Source organism: Fusarium phalaenopsidis (assembly GCF_050370095.1).
Source record: "Fusarium phalaenopsidis strain FUZ10S chromosome Unknown contig_32298, whole genome shotgun sequence".
NCBI classification, from domain to species: domain Eukaryota; kingdom Fungi; phylum Ascomycota; class Sordariomycetes; order Hypocreales; family Nectriaceae; genus Fusarium; species Fusarium phalaenopsidis.
The window spans coordinates 25,006-40,997 of NW_028145407.1; the positions used below are offsets into that span (position 1 = coordinate 25,006).

Below are 15,992 nucleotides of genomic sequence, written 5' to 3' on the forward strand. Positions count from 1 at the left end.
ATCAAGGACTAAAAAGAACTAACTAATATTAAGGAAGTATAAGCCTTCTTTAGATTTACTAATTATTACTAACGTGCATGATAAGCTTATGTCCCAGACAAGCATATGTCCCATTAACATTTACACCTTAAATCGCAATTTTAAAAAAGCTCTTATAAAACCAAGCTAAGCCTAAAATAGCTAGAATTAAAACTTTAGTTATTTTATATAATAAGCTACTTATAATAATTTTTATATATTTTTAGAAAAATCTTAGTAAGCTAGTATTTAAAAAGTCTATTTACACTGTGTAATAAGCTATTTCTCTATAAAGAAGCTTTTCTAAAAGTCTATTAAAATTATATATAGTTAATATAATAGTTAAATACCTAAAACAGCTTTTTTTAAGTTTGTAGCTATCTTAAAGCTATTTTTATTAAGCTTAGAAATCTGTACTTTTAGTGCACAGTATACTTGAGACACATACTTATCTGAGACACATGCTTATCAAGTACGTTATAAGTTTCTTAAAGTATTTAAGAAGATAGCCGCACTATTAATAAAACTTATAAAGAAAAATAAAACCTTTATATTTAAGAACTAAGCTAAAGAATCTTTTAATAAGATTAAAGGACTTATCTTAAGTAAACTAATACTTAAGATATTTAACCTATCTTAACTAATTAAACTTAAAACTAATGCCTTAGACTTTGCCCTAGGCGCTTAGATTAGATAACAAGACGATAAAGGACTCCTATACCTAGTCGCATTTTACTCCCATAAGCTATATAGAGTAGAACTTAATTACCTTATCTATAATAAAGAATTCCTCGTAATTATTAATGCCTTCAAAGAATTCAGGTATTATCTCCTAGGAAGCTAATACTAGATTAAGGTATATACGGATTATAAGAATATTACTTACTTCGCAAAAACATAAGAACTCAGCGGATAATAACTCTAATACGCCGAATATCTCTTAGAATTTAACTATGTTATTATCTATATTAAAGGAACGGAGAACGGCAGGGCCGATACTATTAGCCGACGCCCTGACCTAGATATAGGAAGAACAAAGATAAAGGAATAACTTCTATAGTTTACGTAGGAAAGATACCTTATATAATAAATTATTATAATAACCTATATAGTAGAATAAGGCAATTTATTATTTATGAAGATCCTAGAATATAATAAATACCTCTTAGATAATAAAAAAATAGATAAGTAATAAGTATTAAAAGAATTATAATATAATCTTATATATAAAATCTATAGTTACCTATTATATAGATATTAAGGAATTAATAAAACCCTAAAATAAATTAAGATAATATTTATATTTCTTAATATAAAAAAAATTATCTTAATAATTACTAATTAATATGACCTTTATATAAAAACTAAGGCATAATACTATAAATTATATAAAAAATTATAACTACTCTTAGTCGCATAATAATTATAGGACTTAATTACTATGGACTTTATTACTAAGCTATCCTTATTAGAAGAACTAGCCACTAGAAACTTCTATAATAGTATTTTTATTATTATAGATAAACTCATAAAATTTTCCTACTTTATACCCTATAGAAAATTAATAATAGCTAAAGAATTTACCTACCTCTTTTATTTCTATATCGCTAAGATATATAGAATACTACTTAAAATTATTATAAATAGAGGACCCTTATTTATATTAAAATTTTAGTAAAGCCTTATTAGATATCTAAGAATTAACTATAAGCTCTCTATTATATATTATAAGGAGACTAATAGATAAATAGAATGCATAAACTAAATACTAGAATAATACCTTTGCTATTATATTAATTATAAATAAACCAACTAGGTCAAAAAGCTACTAACTGCCTAGCTAGCCTATAATATAGTAACTAATAAAAACACTAAGGTTATACTAGTATATACTAATTTTAGATTTATATTAAATACCTACTAGTAATCCTAAGATGCTATTATTAACCCTAAGGCGATCCTCACTAGTAATTAATTATAAAACTTATATAAAGAAATAAAAATAAAACTTAAATTTATTAAAAATAAAATAATAATATATATTAATAAGAAAAGAATTAAAGGACTAATCCTCTCAGAGGGGGATATAATCTACCTCGTAATAAAAAATATTAAAATAAAATAATAAAATAAAAAACTTAATTATAAATATATTAGATTATATAAAATTAAGTAGAAAATATTAAAATATAACTATAAATTAGACTTATTACCTAAGGTTAAGCTCTATTTAATTTTTTATATTTTATTACTTAAACTAGTATAAGATATTATCTAAGTGAAAATAAGTAAAGAACTAGATATAAAAGTTAATAAATTAGAAAAATATATTATAGAAGCTATCTTTAATAAAAATAAAATTAATAATAAGATAATATATTTTATTAAATAAAAAGACTACCTTAATTTAGAAAATATATAAGAACCCCTAGAATACCTTATTAGCGCGTAATGCCTCCTATGGGATTTCTATTAATAGTAGCAGAAGAAAAAGAACTAATATCTAGATTAAGGATAATTAATTAATTAATAATATTAACTGCCCTAAAAGATTAAGTATTAACCATAGCCTCCGCCTCCCAGCAATCTAACTCCTCTAACTCGTCTAGAGAATTTAGGCCCTAACGCACTATTTTAATACCCCGCTTATAAATCTACTTCTTTTAGCGACAAAGACGCATTAATTAAGAAAGCCTCTCGTTTATTTATTACTATAGAGCAATTAGCTCCTCCTTAGCCTTCTCCTCTTTAAGCTCTAGTCGGCGCTTCTCGGCCATAAGGCGAGATGCTACTAAGGGATTAGCAAAAGCAAGGAAAAAAGATAGAAACCACATAGACTAGTAGAAACTAATACCCCCGAGCCATCATAAGAATAACCCCGATAAATATACTTAGAATAACGAGATATACCCTTAAGTATCTTATACCGCAACTACTTCTATATATAATGCGAATAAGGCATAACTTTAAAACCTATCTCTTTAATAAGCTTAAATAAATAATAGCGATGCGTAGCGGACTATGATTTTACTCTTAATATACTATTAGTATTATAAGGAATATTTAAGGAAGAAGGTTTTAATAAACTATAGAAATTTTAGAAGGCTAACTTTGTAGGCCTTAGGGATAAGACTAATAGAGGGGAGATATTATATTATGACCTAATAAAGCACGCGTTATGTGAATAAAAGGAATACCCACTAAACCCTCTAATTAAGAAGCGATCACTTATAATACCATAAATGATCACCGTAATTACTCCACGATTATAAGTAATCGCTACTATAATTACTATGACTGCCTCTGCAGACATAGTAATTACTAAGAACGCTCCGAAATATATAGCATACGCTTATTAGCACTTTCTTATATACTAGCTACCTCAGCTATTAATACAACTTGGTTATACTTAATACCCTTGAGCATATTACCAGACGTGACTTATACCCCCTACCTTGCTCAGACTACGCCTAGCACTCTCTGCCAACATAAACCCAGCACGACCGGTTTATCCCTTGGGAAATACACGATCGTCACAGCATATAACTAGTCTTAGAACTATTATATAAGACTTAATCTAATAAGAGGATCCCTTGTGGCAGGGCAGGTTTGCCTTTAGTCCTCGAGGATGATTATTATAGCATTTACCTAGTGACATAGCTTGTCTTGTTACAATTCACGACATAGTCGTGGAGTGATACAAAAATAGGAAGTCCGGGTTGTATAGGCTCTATAAAAGATTGGTCGGGAGTGAGCCCCCTTTAAGACAAGGGAATATAATGGACCGTGCATCAGGAGCTTTGCTAAGTACCCCCACCCCCAATGACCCTACGTTCGAGAGTGACATTAAAGGGTCCGCTTCTTCGTCTCGTTGGGAAGCGCTTTAGAAGAGCTCACCCTCAGCCCCGGCTGTTGGTCGTTCACCTCTTGGCCAGGAACACAAAGTTCACTATTCTTCGTGAGTGGAGGCATGAGGTTAACTCGCGACGTATCGGCAGCACCAAAACGTAGGTTGCTGTACCGATCCTTGGACAGCTGAATTAGCTCGACACCAGCCATCGAGCCGATGAGCTGCCCTGAGTTGTCCTTGGCTATCGCCTTCCCAACGTTGAAAAGGTCTGCCAAAGTCGTGACCACGACCTGATCACTTTTACCTTCGGCGACGACTTCCCCGAACGTGTGTACCTTTTGACGGCTCACCTCGGTACTGGCGATTCTGCACACCTCTAGACTGTCTTCCAAAGCGCTGATGTCTTTCTCTAACTGCATTTTCCTTCGCTCTGAGTCAGGGTCTTGTTCCATTGCCAGGGAGCTAAGCCGTTCTTGCAGGCGCCCGAGGAATTTGGCAATGCTGTCACGATTGTTCTCTAGCATTTCACGGGTCTCCTCGTGAGCCTGGAAAAGCTTAGGGTGGGTTGAGGTAGCGTCTGCCGTGGCCTGTTCTGAGAGTGCGGTTGAATACACCCGTCTTTCACGGTCGATCATTGATCCAATACGGGACATCGCTTCCTCGCAGATACCAATGCAGTGCTTGATAACTGTGCTTTCATCTCTGAAGTCCGATCTGGTGGTGTCTGGCTCATCTGAAGGAAACCGCTCCATCTTCTCGTTGATGCGCTGCAGCTGAACATTGAGGTTATATGTGGTATCTTGAACCATCTCGCTGTACTGCTCAAGGACATCGCATGTGGTTTTAGAAGTTTGTCTGTAGAGGTTGGTTAGTCCGCTTCTCGTCACGTTCTACTGCATCACATACAATGTAATGGTTCCTAGCCCGATTGAGATCGTCGATTTGTACCCGGAAAGAGTTCTCATGAATTCGTTGATGTCTCCCTTCATGAATTCCAGTTTCGCCCAGTCTCGGAAACCTGTCGACGACTTCCCGGCGAAGTCTTTCATGACCACCTCAAAAGCCTGGCACAACTGCCTACATCGCTCGACAGGACCCTTTAGGAGGGCAAGCATGGACGCTTCAACCCGCGAAATCTTCTCAAGAGTGTCCAAAATACTAATGAGGTCCAATGAGCTGACGAAGGGTTTCGTCCCGACCTCTGTAACGCTCGACCGTCTCTTTAAGAGACTTGACCGACACCACTGAAGCGGTGACTACTGCAAGGATCGAGGCGGAGATGCTTAATGGGTCGGCCATTACGTCGAACTATTAGCCCGGGATGCTACCCAGAGACTAGACAAGAATACACGCCGGAAATAGAGTGAAAGCTGGTGTGTCGCACATGTCCGCTACGATGACGACCAGTTGGGTTGATCTGAAGATGAGGGGTTAGCTGGCTGGAAATTGGCTCACACGTGACAGGAGGATCGACCAATCATGACATTATATTTATCCGAGGAATAGCCGGTCCAGGCTGCAGGTCTATGTCGACCTAGGGTACTGTGCCATGAACTCTCATGGCATGATTTGCAAGTGCGATTTACACGTCAATGCTATGTCGCAGACCACACATTGAGGAGAGACATCGTGAGATACATGAGAAAGATGCCTCCTGCGAAAATGCTTCGAGAGATCTCCTGAGGAGGAACCCTCGCGTATGAGCTCTTCTGATCGAGAGCCATCTGGTTCAAGAGAAAGCGCAGCACCGACGCACATGAAGCACTTCATAGGCCTCTTCTTTCGGCTATTTATGAGAACGGACAACCATGCGGCTTCCAGACCGCTAAAATTCGACGGCCATGAATGAGGATCGGGTTCCGGGTCTTTCCTCGCTGAGATGTTAGCTCAACGTGCTGTGCCGCCTTCTGCCACATTGCAATAAGCGACGATGGTGTCAATGGCGTTGTTCCGGCGTCTGTAGTAGCCTTGAAGGCTATTGTTCATCCGAGCCGTCAATGTATCAGCGAGACGCTTTTGCGCTGGGTGCTGAGGTGCACAGGCCAGATCCGCAGCAGGCGCCTCGGGGAACTTGTGACCCTGGAGTTGTAATTGTATGTCTTCCACAGCCTACTTGTCTGTCCACGCGTTTTTGATTCGTTCCAGCAGAGCCGTCTTCAGTCTCTGCTTCTCCTTCCTCAGCGATCGGACAGCCTCCTGACGTGCTTTGGATCTTGACAGCAGACCTTTTACCTGTCTCTCTAGCTTCCTGATGCGGGGGCCAGTGTTCACGGACGCCACCTGTTCAGCATTTAATGCGGTCGGCCGTCACTTGCTTTGTGCGTGGTCGATGCTACAGGCTTACTTCAGCAGCGCCTGTTGTGGTCTCCGGCCTCGAATAATCGCCCATGTACCTAGGCGCAGTTGGCGTCCAAGGTAGTGCTTCTGAACGGATCCGAGCTGTTATAGTCCAGCGCCAGGTTGCGGGTGGCATCGCTAGTATATGCTGTATAAAGATCAAGTGCTTAGCCTGTGGGGCACCTGACCACGGTAAGCAACGATTCTTAGCTAGCCAAGAATGCCTGGTTATCTTTAAGGCGAAAACGAGGTGCACTGTAGGTCATGCGGCGACATCCCAACATTCTGCTGTGGACAGATCAAGTAATGATTCAGCTCTCTTACGTAGTTCTGAGTAGAAGGGCCGGTGACGAGCAAGGCTCTTGGCAAAGATTGGCGTTCTGGGGACTTTGTAGTCAATACAAAGGACGTCGAGTGGAGAGAGTCAGATTGACGGCCCCGAGAGGGTCCAACATCGGTTCCCCTAACCAACAGCCCGATTTTAGACCTGTCCGAACTTTCTTCCACTCTTAAAGATAGCAGGATCCCTAGCTGTTTTCTCAAACCTCTTTGGTCTCCTAACCCTCGCAGTACAATTACACGCCTTGGAGAAGCGTTGATCAGGCAGATAGGATCTAGAGCACTGAAGGAAAGGTGTATGGCGCTTTTTCTTCTCTATGCCACGTGTCATTTATCTCGTCGGGAACCATACAGCGGCGCATTCTGTCATCTTGGCCGCTTTGTCCACTCCTCCTTCAGATCAAATGTTCGACAAGAAACAGCCACCGGCGAGGCAATGTCACCAAGTTGTGATCTCCCAGCTTTCCGCGTTGTCCCGGATAGTCAAGCGATGCTGGTCAATCCTCTAGTACGCGTATAAGGACCGAGTCGAGCCGGCTGCTTTCCGATGAGTCGGGCCACGACCACGCTATTAAAGATCAAGAAGATGAAGATATGCCACCTATATGCTCTTGCAAAGAGAATACTGATACATTGTGTGATGATCTTAAGTATCTGCCAGGCCAGATCTGGGACCACGATCACCCTTTGCACAAAAGTCAAAATTAAAGACTTTAGCGATTTGCCATCCAATCTACTTATAGTAAAGGACGACTTACCAGTAGTCTCCCGGTCGGTTAAGTGCGAATTTGTCAACGAAGAGTCGCTGGCCTGGCGGGTATGGTGCTGATGATGGCTAGGGCTTCGCTCGCAGGCAACTGCTCGACTTTTCAGATCTCGTTTACCTTGCTAGCAAGTCGTACTGCGATGAATTCGCTTACAGTTCCAACATCTTGTCGAATTGATTCCTGATACAGGACATGATTGGGTTGTTATATGCATTGTTCTGCGAGCAAACCTGCCGCTCTCGGAGTGATAAACAGAGGTACGCGTAGTGTGTGGCAACTTAGCTGAATTCATTCAGTGTTCCTAAGCGCCAGCAGACCTATGGGTAAAGCAGACTTGTGGTCAAGACAACACTAAAGGATAGCAGTGGCAGGAATCAGCAGACTTGTCCTGTGGGTAAAGCAGGACACTGCGTAAAGCTCTGGACCCGTGTGTAAAGCAGCAAGCTGGGCAAAACAGGGCTAACAGCTTGCTTTATCCAGGATCCTGCCTTACCTATAATCGTGTTTCTTTACGACACTTGCTGCTACTTTCCTGGCAAGCCAGTCCTATGGGGGTAAATTGAGATGAATTACGAGATGTTTTAATCCTATGTAGCTGGTTGGATTCTCTAGGCCGTGTGGGAAAATCTCTTGAAATTGAAGCAAGCAGTTACTATATAATAGCGACTTCTTATTGCGGGCGAAGTCTTCTAAAGGCAATTGAAAACCCAGCTATGGCAGCCTGATCGGATCGCTATTTTTGTAACTCGTATTTCCATCGCACAACTACCCTGCTGAGAGCTAGTTCCTACGCCACGGAGAGCTGTCAGGCCTCAAGCGAAGCCAGCGCCGATCACGAAGCTCGCGTCGTCGTTAAATAACGCAGTAGCATCGAATGTATGAACGCCGCCATTGCTCGCGATGTAGAGTACATCGTTGTAGTGGCGGAAGTAACGGGTGGGATAGCTCCAGGATCGGACACTGTTGCCCTGACCATTGAGACCAGCCTGGGTGCAGAACGTAGCATCTTCATGGAATTGCTTGCTCCCGTCGTTAGCGTCGAGCTGAAGCTGGAAGGCATAGTGTCGCAGGAAGCTGCCGGGGGTGTCGTTTGATTCGAAAGAGAAGCATCCGCTAAAGGCTAGGCCGGTACGGACCGTCCAGCTGGCCTGCTTTTTGAGGGTGGTAGAGCTAGATGATGAGACCACCGTAGTGTTGACTGAGGAGCCAGAGTGTGTAATGTAACGCGTTGTGCAGCAACTTGAGGTGGCTCTCAGAGAGACAGAGGAACCAACAGTGAGACCCGGGCCACTGGTCAATGACGTCGTGGCATACTTGGCGGCTACAATGTTCGCCTGCACCGAGTTCTCAGTGGCATCGGATGGGTAGCCAGAGGTCATCGCGCCCTCGTAGAAGGTGCCCTGTGAGCCATGGCTGTTATCGCCACCAATGCCGAGAATGATGGCTCCTTCTTTGCTCATCGGGTTATAGCCAGACACGGTTGGACGCGCGCCGCTATAGTATGTCGACAATGAGTTGGACGCAGCATTGCCACCACGGATTGCCCACTGGTTTGGCTTCCCCTTCACAGCCGCAGTGAGAAATCGATAGGAGATTGAAGGATCCTGAGTGTTTTGTTTAGGGTCAGAGCCGGAGAACAAGCCGTTCTCCAGATCGGCCATGACCCAGGGGCCGGAGCCCGAGCCCGAGCCCCACACGGTGCTGTCTCCAAAGTAGATGGCCTCCATATGGCCGTTGCCCGTATCGGTATTGCTGATCTCGGCATTGCCATAGTCGAAGCAGCAGTCACCGTTATAATGAGTGCCGTCAAGCACAGCGTACATGCCCTCCGCCGCATCTCCTGTAGCGGTGCCGCTAGCGGCATTGTTCCTGTAGCCAGTGCCGGGCGAGATGAAGACACCGTAGGCCTTCTGACCGTTCAGCGTGACCGGTGCGCCAATCGCGCTGGCCAAATTATCCTTGCCATCAACATCTGGGCCGTGGAAAGCGCCAGAAGGAGCCTGGGTAAGATGATTGCCTTTGCCGGACTGGTCGTAAATGATGGTGATGAGACAGGTCGTGCCAGCGCAGAACGAGTCTTGGGCAGCAGCATCGGCAACGCCACCGGTAGATCGCGGCGCAATGTTGGTCGTGGCACCGTCGGAGCCGCGTTTGACCTGGTAAAGGGAGCCGGTATAGGCGTCGTACAAAGCCCGGGTGGTGCTGTGTGCCGCGACGCAGGGTGTGCCGCCGGAGGAGTAGATGTCGCAGGGCCCAGCGGCGACAAGAGGTGCAACGGCAACCAGGCCGAGAGCAAGCACGGAGCTGCGTTCGATATTTAGTTGCGGATGCATGTCTGATTTGAAAATATTGATGCTGCTTTGAGAGAACCGTAGACGAGACGCGAGTCTCAGCGTTTCAGAGTTATTAACAAGAAGCTTAAGTAGTCTCCTAAGCAGGTCAGCGTCGTAATAGAAGTTGGCTTCGTCTGATCTCTGGTCTCTTATTCTCATGTCTTTCGGTTTCAAACCTGGGGTATTTATGTACGACCAGCAAGATCAACTCCCACGATGCCTATTGGCACGCATACCAGAATCCGCACTTCTTGCGTAGACATGTCCAGATTGGGTGGATTGTGAGTTATTCATTGGTGCGCGAATACATACTTCAAATCTGGGGTAAAGATTTTCCAATAAATGCTGCCTTTCATTCGGAACGGTCTACGTACTTCCGACGAAATGATGTATCTCCTTCTAGCGTTGTAGGGCCACTGCCTCATGACTCTCGTGAGGCCATTCAGGGGCACTACAACTCCAAAAAAGTAAAAACTTAAGTTCCCGTCTTATCCGTCCCCTCGTCTTCTGATATGCCGAGAAGCAATCGTACTAATGCCATAGAGGGAAAGGGCGGATCGAGACGCGGGGAAGAGGTTACATTACTAAAGATTGGGTAGTAGCTCGCTGTGCAATATCCCCCCAGCCTCATCCGGGTTGGGGCGCCTATAACTAGCAGCATTTCGAGAACCAGGTATGTCTGTAAGCGCATGATGGGGAACAAACAAAACAGTATCTTGTCGAGGTCAGTCGTGCGCAATACAAGGAGTAAAGTCATCCACCTTCCCCACCTCATGTGCCGAAATTGCCGACATTGCCGTCATTGCCATGCGTTCAAGTTAACCTTAGAAGCAAGACTACTACCAGGAGATTCCGTTTTACGATAGACCCGTCTCACTCCATGTTCCTGGCTAGCCTGAGACTACTGCTCGCTTGTACAGAGTGTTGGAGTACCCGGCGCAATGGTGCGGACTGATCGTTGGATGCGGGGGTTGAGTTTCTCAAAATGATCATCGCCTTTTGGCGACCTGATAGGATCGCCATCTTTCTATATAAATAATACATATTTGGTGTAGCTAGAGGTCTCGACGCGAACGTTTGACTATGACACTTGTATGTCTAAAGCTAGTAGTAGACAATAAGGAGATTACGCAATCGGCGTACGAAGAATGGGTGTAAGTATCGCCTTCCGAATGCAGTTATACTTACCAAAGAGTATTGGCGTCTTTGCGCGCAAAATTCTCGAAGCATCTGCCGCCTCTTTATTGGTCCGGGTGCAGCCGATTTGATATTGCCACACATGCCACCAAGACGCTCATTTAGGAAGAAAAGCAAATGACAGGCACCCTACCTGCTGGATTCAGAAGTGGCGGCCCCTTGGTAGCGGCAGCTATTAAAAAGTCACTACTAAGCTAAAAAGCATAGCGCGCCACTTTAGTTAGTAGTGCTTCCCTTATTGCCTACTATGCTGCCAATTCAATAGCAGCTCTCCCGCTGCCGTGCCCTCCACACCGGTCACCACCCCCGCCCCGGTTGAGTCTCCCGTCGCCGCCCGCCGCCACGTCCGCGACCTGTACTAGGCGATTGACTCGAGGAGGCCGCGATATTGCGAGCCTTTGCCTTCGGATGGATGTATTTGATGCGAAAGTGTACTGAAGATGGACAATGGCGTGTGTACACCATGATTGTCTGAATGCTGCCGTGTGAGGTTCCGTGGTATGGAAGTGAATGTGTGTGATGGTCATCGGCTATTGGTGTTGGAGGAGTGTCGGCTCCCTGTCGACCGTCCGATACATGCAAATGAGTACCACCTGTCAGAACACACCGATATGAGTTTTTTACTAGTATAAGCAACTTGGCCTACCAACATCTACAGATTGTAAACGATTGCCACGGAGTTGCAACTTATCAAAGGATTTGATAGTATTACTAAACTTCCCTCAGAGCTTGCTGGCTTGGTCATGATTCCAGCCTGGCATATCAGCCAGATCCTTTGCATGAGCAGCTCGACCAGACTTCAGAGCATCACCACCAGGCCTCCATCTCCAACTATACGCCAGGTCTTCAGAGAGGGTTCCTTCGATCAGCTCGACTACATGCTTTCCAACATTAGGCAGAAACTTGAAGCTGTGTCTGCAGAAACTATCAGTGAAATGACATCTGTAGAGTTTTCGCTCGTGACTTACCCGCTATCTCCAGTTGCCAGGATGAAGTTCTTCCACCGGGGGTGCTCGCAAATCAACAGGTTGGCATCAGCAGTATCTGTGCACCAGCACATACTCCGGTTTAGGAGTTGTCGGTCCTTAAAACGTGGCAGGAATCTGGCAACTGCCTTGCGAATGGATCCTTCTGAAGCGTCAGGGTAGGTATCTGTGGGGTGTTGGGAGTGAGATCGCGGAACGGAAATCTGCTTCGCAACATCGGAACCAAACGGCTTGTGCGAAAGAAAGCGCGTGAAGCCGGGGAACTCATCGCACACCTTGATGATGTTGTCCCTGGAGGTATATTTAATATGTTGTCCATTCAACCGAGGATTCAAGGAAGCCCCTTACTCCGTTGGCTCAAAGAAGAAGCCGTATTCACCGTCGTAAATCACGGGTGTGTTCTTGAACTCAGCTGCCTCTTCAGGAGTAAGTTGAATGTGAGCGAAAACCCAAGCCTAAACAACCCATTAGCGAGGAATCATGAGCCACGGCTGTGCAAGTGGCTACATGTTCTGACCTTCGAAACGCATTGTCCTTCGAGATCAACCAAAGCCGGGCTCCAAGCGCCGGTGGCCAGAACTACCTTGTCGGCATAGTATTTTGCGCCGTCGAGTGTTTGTACGCCAGTGCAAGTCTTCCCATCATCAGACAGGAGAGGTAGAGCGAAGGTCCCGGCACTGTGGTATATGTTAACGTGAGGTGCTCCACCCACATTCAGAATTCAGGTCATACATGCCGGCCGAATCCAAACTTGACGCCCTGGTCTCGAAGAAAATCTCCGATAGCGTTGATGGCCTTGGCTGCAGCAAGCCAGCCGCCGTTCTGACTGTGGACCCCCTTCCACCCCTGGGTTGCGTAAGCTTCACTTTACCACCCCTTTGTTGATGAAAATTACATTGACTTGCTCTCGCGTGAAAGCTGGCATCTTGGCCAGAATCTCATCTTCGTTATCTAGCCAGACATTCGTTTTCTCCAGGTCACTCTTTGCGTTGATCAGATTTTGACGAGCCCGTCGCAAACCTTGGATGCCTTTGTCTGACGAGGAGCAATTAACCTCCAACTACGTAAGTATGGGACTAACATGGCGGTGATAACAAAGCTGGGTTAACGACTCACCATGCCCACGCTGTGGAAGAAGGGTCTGAACAATGGATCATTCTCCCACATATCCAGAGCCTCCAAGGACAGCTGCAAATCCGGCTTGTTTGAAATGCGGATACTCATGATCTTATTGAGGTCGTGGCCGGCTGATTGAGACGACGGAATTGGATACACGTCCAAGACGGTGATGTTGGCAGGCTTGTATCCGGATCGAATGAGATGGAGAGCCGTTGAAGAACCTATTGTGCCGCCTCCTCCAACAACGACAATTTTGGTGCTTTCGCGTGGAACAGTCATGGTCTCGTATTGGCCTGGTCGTCTTATCGTGGAGGGTGGTTCTAAGGAGAGAGTAGAGCTGAAATCCGCAGTTATCACCGTGTACCAACGTGACTGGATATATATTTCGGGTAGTCACGTGTATAGCATTATGTCTCTTCGCGCACACGAAATCCATCTCGAGCGATGGATTTGGAAGGTCGATACGCTCCCTCGTGCCACGAATGGCCTGAGACCGGACCCGTACGTGAGATTGATGGTATCCTGTGACCTGTACGGAGTAATCGGGTCCAGCATTGCAGGGTTAGACACATCTAATACCCAAACCTCAATTCAAGTTTCCTGCGGCCGTACCTTGCGCGAATCATAAATGATGGGTTCATTGGCTGTCGTTCGTGAACCGGCATTTTAGACCCTCTTTTCTGGCCTTGGTTGTGTTTTGAGGGAAGGTCAGTACGATCCAGATCGGGCAAAGCTAACGTCAGCTCCAGCAGTCTGCACACCGGTCGTCATTGGTGGACCGATCTTCACTAGGGGTGCTAGCCCCCGCATCATTAGCCTGACGGGTCGACCTTCCTCTTCCTAGAGACTGTCAAAACCGTGATGGCGTCCCCACCATGTTGATCGTGGAGCGCATCACGCGAAACCACCTACCTAGAGATCAGTCAGGGATGTGCAACGGAGTAAAATGCTCAATGAGACGAATTTCAGAGCGTATCGACCTTCCACTTTCTTGGTGCGAGGTTTTTTTTCCTCTAAAAAGCGCCCGCAGGCAGATAAGTATCAGACGAGGTTCAACCCACCAGTTACCAAACGGCGGAAGCCCTGATACCTTTACTTCGATTACCCTCTACCTCCCAGTTATCTACCAACCTCAGCATCCATCACAGAGAAAAGAGTTCGAAAACAATGGCTCCGTCAATCCTCCCGACACAAGCAGATATTCGCAGCCGGGTCGTCCGAATGCAAAATGCAATCAAGGGGGCCGGAATGGATCTTCTCGTGCTCCACGGCACAGCGAACCACCGCTTCTTCACCGGACTCGATGGCCTGCCGGACGTAAGGCCCATTTTCCTCGTCATACGGCCCAACGATGCGCCTGCGTTCATCTCACCCCGAATCGAAGCCCCCATCATCCGCACGAAATGCACCGAAGAGATCGTGGCTGAATGGGGTGATTGGGACGAGCCGGGAATGTACCGATCGTTCGGTGATGCCCTTGCCTCATACATTCAAAAACTGACTCCAAAGGCTGCTACGATTGGTCTTGATTCCAATACGGTCACGGCAGCTAATCTTGAGTTACTCAAGAACAAGCTGGCATCGGCAGACATTGTGGACGCCTCTACCTTCATCAGTCAAGTTCGCCGCGACGGCGATGCGGCACAAACCGGGATTCTCAGAAGCTGTGCTGATGTTGCTGCTCACAAGTTCAAGGGAGCTCGGGAGGCCACTGCTCCTGGTGTCCCAGAGTGGAAAGTTGCTCTCCGCGGCTACACTGCTGCCGTGGAGCGGGCATCCAAATATCTTGAGGGTGACGAGAACCACTCGCCGCTCGGCTCCAGCTTCACTGTCGTTGGTAGCGGCCGCATCCGCTCGGCGCATGCCCATTCCGTGGCCTCGAACCGTATCATGAGGGATGGTGAGCTTGTTCAGATCTGCTGCTGCACCCCTACACTAGTTGGACACGACATGTGTTTCGACCGTCCTATCGCAGTGGGCCCCAAGGAGCTTCCTGAGGATGTTCTTAAGGTAGTCAACGCCGCGCGTGAAGCTTCAGCAGCGGCGTGGAAGGTAGTTCGCGCAGGAGTAAGAGCAGGAGAGGTTCACGCTGCCGCAGCGGAGGTCATTGCACGTCACGGATTCACCGAGGGCATGCAGCACGGAACGGGTCGTTCTATCGGGTGTGGTGGTGTTGGATTCCGCATCATGGAGGGCGAGCAGACTGTGCTTCAAGAGGGCGACGTTGTCGGCATCGAGCCAGGTGTTTACCAATACGGCGTGGGGGGTGCTCGCTACGGCGACACGGCCCTCGTGACGACCACAGGATGCGAGATGCTCACGCCGTTTGATCTGGGAAGGGATATCCAAGCAGACCAGGCTGCGATCCGGCGTCTTCAGGGTGCTAAAATCTGAGAATTCCGTGTGGACTATGTAGATGACGCCGGGTAATCAACTCCACATGTCTCCCCATAATCTGAGCCTCTTTTAATTTCAATTCCATACACTACCAGTACACCTTCCCAATGCACTTCTATCAGCGCCTGGTCTTGGCGCTGCAATCCATGAGTAGGGTCCAGAGCCCCGCCTTTCTCCCTGTATGATGATGCAGGCAAAGCGTCTCGATCGTGAGGCCTTGATCCCTGTGTGGAGTGGTCTTTCCCAGCTCAAGCCTCAGCCCCTGAAGAGTGCACGACCCCTTTGTCAACTGTTATCACAGCCAAAAGTCTAGATTTGTCTGCGCGCATGGATACTGGTTGCATGTATCGATTGTGATTTGTCGAACAAGTACGTTATCGGAACTCACGTCTTCAACGATCATGACTCGAGAACGGCAAGATCAAGCATACAAGCTCACTATTTTCTGGCAGCGCGGGGATGGCCTCCTCAAGGTTAGGGTGGGTGTAGGTCCATCCAATGACAAGAACTGGGCAGGGAACTAGCAACCTCACCTTTCCTTTAGTCCAGGGTGGCTGGTGGCTTTGCCCCGCTGCCCTCATTATGGTCATGTCGTGGAGGAAGGTCGACCCGGTCCTGCATCCGGCGACAGATAACATCCTGAGCGACA

At 46.1% G+C, this 15,992-nt stretch overlaps 4 protein-coding genes across 4 annotated transcripts; 1 reads left to right on the forward strand and 3 right to left on the reverse strand.

Moving 5' to 3' along the window:
• Window positions 1–3,864: 3,864 nt before the first annotated feature.
• On the reverse strand, window positions 3,865–5,167 carry LRP88_06592 (uncharacterized protein; the record flags this gene model as incomplete). The annotated part of the gene is made up of 3 exons (XM_083243130.1): window positions 3,865–4,681; window positions 4,775–5,026; window positions 5,100–5,167. 3 exons carry the CDS (start codon window positions 5,165–5,167, stop codon window positions 3,865–3,867), a joined length of 1,137 nt encoding a protein of 378 aa, XP_083100354.1.
• A 2,956-nt stretch (window positions 5,168–8,123) lies between these two features.
• On the reverse strand, window positions 8,124–9,644 carry LRP88_06593 (alpha-L-arabinofuranosidase B, catalytic-domain-containing protein; the record flags this gene model as incomplete). Its single annotated transcript, XM_083243131.1, has 1 exon — window positions 8,124–9,644. One exon carries the CDS (start codon window positions 9,642–9,644, stop codon window positions 8,124–8,126), a length of 1,521 nt encoding a protein of 506 aa, XP_083100355.1.
• A 1,919-nt stretch (window positions 9,645–11,563) lies between these two features.
• LRP88_06594 (NAD(P)/FAD-dependent oxidoreductase) lies at window positions 11,564–13,225 on the reverse strand (the record flags this gene model as incomplete). The annotated part of the gene is made up of 6 exons (XM_083243132.1): window positions 11,564–11,756; window positions 11,810–12,118; window positions 12,176–12,282; window positions 12,560–12,673; window positions 12,723–12,887; window positions 12,944–13,225. 6 exons carry the CDS (start codon window positions 13,223–13,225, stop codon window positions 11,564–11,566), a joined length of 1,170 nt encoding a protein of 389 aa, XP_083100356.1.
• An 888-nt stretch (window positions 13,226–14,113) lies between these two features.
• On the forward strand, window positions 14,114–15,340 carry LRP88_06595 (uncharacterized protein; the record flags this gene model as incomplete). The annotated part of the gene is made up of 1 exon (XM_083243133.1): window positions 14,114–15,340. One exon carries the CDS (start codon window positions 14,114–14,116, stop codon window positions 15,338–15,340), a length of 1,227 nt encoding a protein of 408 aa, XP_083100357.1.
• Window positions 15,341–15,992: the final 652 nt, after the last annotated feature.